Source organism: Chiloscyllium punctatum, chromosome 40, assembly GCF_047496795.1.
Source record: "Chiloscyllium punctatum isolate Juve2018m chromosome 40, sChiPun1.3, whole genome shotgun sequence".
NCBI classification, from domain to species: Eukaryota; Metazoa; Chordata; class Chondrichthyes; order Orectolobiformes; family Hemiscylliidae; genus Chiloscyllium; species Chiloscyllium punctatum.
The window spans coordinates 38,118,859-38,124,858 of NC_092778.1; the positions used below are offsets into that span (position 1 = coordinate 38,118,859).

The 6,000-nt window shown below is 38.6% G+C and overlaps 1 protein-coding gene across 17 annotated transcripts in view; it reads left to right on the top strand.

Annotated features, from left to right (window-relative positions):
• Nucleotides 1-6,000, top strand: part of rbfox1 (RNA binding fox-1 homolog 1) — a 1,745,467-nt gene that overhangs the window by 1,586,174 nt on the left and 153,293 nt on the right. For all 17 annotated transcript variants that reach the window (XM_072559568.1, XM_072559572.1, XM_072559574.1 and 14 more), the window contains one exon: nucleotides 2,867-2,920. In XM_072559568.1, the coding sequence (XP_072415669.1) occupies nucleotides 2,867-2,920 (54 nt within the window). The remainder of the gene's footprint in view (nucleotides 1-2,866; nucleotides 2,921-6,000) is intronic.

Sequence of the window (6,000 nt, forward strand, 5' to 3'; positions counted from 1 at the left end):
TGTTCCCATGTAGCTGCTGCCCTTTTTCTTCTAGCTACAAGTGGTCATGGGTTTGGAAGGTGCTGTTGAAGGATCTTTGACAAATTTCTGCACAGTCTCTTGTAGATAGTACACACTGCTGCTGCTGAGGGTCAGTGGACGAGGGCGTGAACGTTGTGGATACACTGCCAATTAAGCAAGTTGATTTGTCCTGGATGGTGTCAAGGTTCTTGAGTCTTGTTAGAGCTGCACCCATCCAGACAAGTATTCCCTTCACACTTCTGAAATGAACATTAAAAAGGCTGTGGTGATATAAAACAATGCTGCAATAGTTCTGTGCTGGTTAACAGTGCAACTATACTCAGAATGCCGTGTGATATTCTACTCACAGCAGAATAAAGGGAATATCACAACTATTAAAACAATACAGAAAAGAGCAACCAGAGGGATGTTACTGTAAGGCACTGAGCATGTTCTCACTCAAACAATGAAACTGAAGAGTGTTAACCTTGTTATTTTTTGAAGGGATCATATAGTGTAGCCGATGATAGCTGTCCCACTTCATCCAGAACACAGTAGATCTAGAGAACTGGGCCTTCACTGGAAATGGGGGATAAACTTACAACTAATTTCAGAAACATCAGTAAGCAAGTGGCTCATCTGTGAAACCACCTCCCAAACCAAATAGTGAAAGCCCTGTATTATTGATTCATTCTAATGTATATTAGTGAGATTTCTTTCAAAAAATAAAGTTTGCAATACAGGCAGTAAATGTAATATGCTGGGAGAACAGATAACTTAGATTTATAATGTCCAAAGCTCTGTACCCAAGGTGTTTCCTTGCCTCATCCTGGGCCTGTTTTTATTGGTTGATTAATTACCATGATTAATTAACAACTCATTTTGTATTGGGTCACACATTCTACCTAGTTGGTATTTTTCATACCATTTTACCTGAAGCAATTTCCATGTGTGTGCCCTACTGATTGAAAATATCTCTAGTCTTCATAAAACACTGTTACTTATTTAGGGGTGGACCCATCTGATTTTCTAAACCACACCTTAATAAGACAATTGTCAGAGGTTACCAATAGAGAACATATAGATCTGAGGTTACAATCTCAAGGTAGCAATCTCAGTTTTGAGATCCCCCATCTGTAACCCAGAATACAAGAGGATTGTTAATTTTGATTACATTAATCCTGATGACCATAAAGTGATGGCCTAGTAGTACAACCATTAGATGATTAATCCATCAACACAAGCAATACTCTGGAGAGCTGGTTTCAAATCCCAACATACAGATGGTGGAATTTGATTTTGATTAAAAATCTGGGATTTAAAGTCTCATGTTGACCACGAAATCATTGCTGATTGTCAGAAAAAAAACATTTCATTCACTAATGTCCTTAAGGGAAGGAAATCTGCCATCATTACCTGGTCTGGCCTATACGTGACTCCAGACCCACAACAATGTGGTTGACTCTCAACTGCCCTCTGGGCAATTAGGGATGGGCAATAAATACTGGCCTGGCCAGCAGCATCCATGTCCCATGAATGAAAAAAATAAGGCTATAAGATAGAGGAAAAGTAGGCCAGTCAGCCCTGGAGTCTGCTCCACCAATTAATGAAATCCCATGATCTTTAACTGATCTTTCCTGCCTTAACCCTATAACCAGTGATTCCCTTACTTGTTAAAAAATCTGCCTATTTCACTCTTAAATATTCCACTGATCCAGCCCAAACAGTCGTCTGTGGTAAAGAATTCCACAAATGTATGATCCTTTATAAAAAAAAAATTCCTTCTCATCCCTGCGTTATATGGGTGACCCTTTTCTCTGTGATTGTGCCCCCTGGTTCTGGGTCACCACAAGGGGAAGTAACCTCTCCACATTTACTCTGTCAAGTCTCCTACAAATCTTTCTTACCTCAATAAAGTTGTATCTCCATCTAGTAAACTCCAATAAATACAAATATAGCCTATTCAACCTCTCCTCATAAGACAATTCCTTCATGTTAGGTATCAAACTGATGAGTCATTCTCTGGATTACCTCTAACACCAATGTAATGGAAATCTTCTTACAAGAGTCATATCTGACTCAAAATGTTAAATTTGTTTCTCTCTACACAGATGCTTCCTCACCTGCTGACTTTCCACAAAAGATATTATTTACTTGTTTGATCATTCACCTTAAAACATTTCTGTGAAATGCTGGTAACCACTCAGCAACTCTTTATAAAGGGGGCAAATGGCCAACAGAGCTTGAAGGTTTGAATTATTATTAAAACAGCAGTCAGAAGGAGTTGCTTTCACATTCATTAATTCAGAGCACTATGAAGAAATGAGAGACCAATGCTTATCTTTACCTAGTGACCTCCTTTTGGTATTAAGTGGTCTTTCCATTTTGTGAAGTGTCCCCATCAATTTCTTCTATTTCTGACATAGAATTCTGCTATGTACAAGGACAACAGTTGGGCTGTCAGAACAATATCAACAGCACTTTCTCATCGCTAACCAGTGGTTTCAAAGTGTAATTGAGGAAGAGGACAAAATTATAAACATGCTGAGCTGGGATTGCCACTCAAGTCATATATTGTGTCAATATTCTCCAGTTAGATGCATGAGAAACAATGTACAAACTACTCAAAGGGCTGCCAGCTCATAAGAAACTGCACCACCCATTAGTCTGTGTTGTCAGAAGCAAGCAAAGTACAAGAGAAAGGTTTTACCAATAGATTTAGCCTAAGTATAGTTACATATGTATTAGTAATTTACTGTATTGATACTTTTAGTTGTAATTCTCAAAGTCACAACAATCACTGGATAATTTGATGTTACAATATTATGATTTTGTACTAAAGGCAATCTTTGTGATTCCTTTCCAGCAATTTGGTAAAATCTTAGATGTTGAGATAATTTTTAATGAAAGAGGGTCTAAGGTAAGTTGTTCCTTTCACTATGTTTGCATGCTGGTAAATTGTATCTGATTTCATGAAAGCAGATAGTTGTAAAAAAGGAGGAACAACTGAACTGATTGAGTTTTTTATTTGTACTGATTTTATATTCTTTGATTCAAGTATTCTATTCAAATTGTTACATTTGAAGTGGTCTCAATATTCTTTGTGTACAGTATTGAATATTTCTTCTTTGGTAAATTATTTTTGAGAACAGTAATTTTTATCCTGAAATATTACAATTTCTAGGGGAATTATTAACTTTAATGCAAAAAGATGCTTGCATATATTGCACTGAAAAAGATAATACTTTTCAAGTCATTAAACTGGGTAAAGAGAAAATGGTTTACGGCAGTTCAGTTCCCTCCAGCTCTGAAACTATTGTTTCCTTTATGTGCATGACTCTGCTGTTCACATTACAATCCAGTGAAAGGAAAATAATCGTACTTCAGAAAGTGGAGAAGTCTTTGCATGTTTGGACAATATTGCAAATTTATTCCATCAATTTTCAAAGCAGCCTGTTGGGTGGGTTGGAGCGGGGGGGGGGGAGGTGATGGTGACGAAGAGACCCAGGGGTCGAGATCACAGGCCTATGCCTCAAGTAACCTGCACTTAATGCAGTGCTGCAAGGATTGTGGGAGCTCTTGATATTTCTCCCTTCCAGATGATGAATTCTGCAACTAAATTCATTCAATCCAGACAAGACCCAATAAATTTGGCACAGCTCTTTTATCGATTGACTGCTGCAGCATTTAAACACAAAGAAAAGGCATCTTCTTGAGCACGAGAACTCTGGAATCAGCGCAGTTAGGCTGGAAAGCTGGAAGCCTGCTGCCTTGCTATTGTTTGTTGCCTTCTTGGGAGCTTTTCTGAGGAGCTTCATTACTGAATGCCTTGAGCTGCTGTGCAAGAATTATGTCAATTTTCATTATCATTTTCATTTTGTGAAAGCCACTGCTTCTTGTGCTTGACTTTTTCCCATGTGCAGAAAGGAACCAAGGAAACTGCTTCTGGAAGCCTGCTTTCCCAAATATCATTTGCTTATGTAGAACAGAGATCAATTTTAGGAAGCTCTCATGACTATGTATTCACTTGCTGTCTTTCTGTGAGTACAAAAACATTGCAACAAGTTTTAAGTGAGTGGCATGAGTATGCAAGCATTAGCTTAAAAAAAATGCTGCACATAGATGTAATAAACCATTTGAAAATTATGCCCCCAGCAAAACTACATTGGAAGACTGAAATTCTGGGGAAATTCCAGACCTCGTGTTGTGTCCCACTCAGAGAGGAAGAAAAACCTTAATGGTGGGAGAGGAGTGGGCCAGATTGATACTATCTGCCAAATTGCATTCCACCAGGAGTTTGTGCTGTTTCCCTTTTGTAGAAATAGACCATTTTTCATCTCCCCAGATAGAACAGAGAAAGCATGTGCAAACATCTGAACAAGGATGGAGAGATGCTCACTCAGTCCTTCACGCCTGCTCTGTCATTCAATAGGTTCATGGCTAATCTGATTTTAACCTCAACTCTACATTCCTGTATATCCCCAATAATTTTTCATCCCCTTGGTTAGCAATAATCTATCTACCTCTGGCTTTAAAATATTGAAAGAGTCTCTATCCGCTGCCTTTTGAGGAAGGGAATTCCAAAGACTCAGCCCACTGAGAAAAAAAAGTTTCCTCTTTTCTGTTTTAAATGCAATATCCTTATTTTTAAACTACAACCCGTCGATCTAGATTTTCCCACAAGAGGAAATATGCTTTCAATATCTGCCTGGCTAAGTCCCCTCAGGATCTTATATGTTTAAATTAAGTCATCTCTGACTCCTGTAAACTCCAGAGACACAGGCTTAGCCTGTCTAGCTTTTCTTCATAAGGCAATCCGCTTAATTCCTGGTACAGGAATCTCCGAACAGCTTCCAATGCATTAACATCCTTCTTTAAACATAAGTGTCTGGTATTGTACGCAGGACTCCAGATGCCACCTAACCAATGCCCTGTATAACTGAAGCATAACCTCCTTATTCTTGCATTCAGTTCCACTCACAGTAAGCCAGACCATTCTATTCCTTTTCCTGACTTCTTGCTGTACCTGCATACCAACCTTCTGCGATTCATGCACTTGGATACCTGGTTTCTGCATCTCAGAACTCTGCACTCTCTCGCCAGTAAAATAACATGCTTTTTTTTTATTCTTTCTGGCAAAATAGACAAATTTGCACTTCTGCACACTGTACTCCATTTGTCAGACCTTCGCATACACTTAACCAATCCATAGCCTTGTGTTGGCTCCATATGTCTACTTCGAAACTAACTTTCCTACCTATCTTTGTGTCATTCCTGCAACTTTATGTTGATGTCATTATTTTAGAATCAGAGAACAAAAATGGTCCTTAAAAGTCCAGATCTTTAAGAATTTGTAGTGGTCATTGCCTGTTGGAGAGGGCTGCAATCCAAGACAACATCTATTTACATCAATATTTCGCTGTTTTTGACCCTGAACATTTGAATTCTGAGGAAAGGTTATTCTTATGAGGGTAGTCAAGAGGCTGGATCAACTGACTGTGAAGTCACAGCATCATAGAACAGTACAGCACAGAATGAGACCATTCAGTCCATTGAAGTTTTGTAAATTCTATTTTAAAATTGAGTCCCAGCTTTTTCACACAATAATCCAGACAGTCTCATTTTCTGCTCTTTCTCCATACCACTGCAGCTTTATTTTTATCCTTCACATCGTTATCAGAATCCACCAACTCTCAGGCATTACTATACAAATCCTCACCACTCATTGCATAAAGAAGTATTTCCTCCTGTTGCCACTGATAGTTGACAGTCACCTTAAATCTGTATGTCTGGTTATTAACTCTTCAGCCATTGCAAAAGGTTTCTGTTTATTTACTCGATCTAAACCCTTTGTGATTTTAAAGACCCCTGTCAAATCTCGTTTTCAAATTCTCAATTCTAAGAACAGCTCCAGCTCTCTGTGTAACTGTAATCCCTGGAACTATTTGGTTAAGTCTCTTTTGTAGCCTTACCAGAGTTGGCCTGCTGGAGCAAACTTAT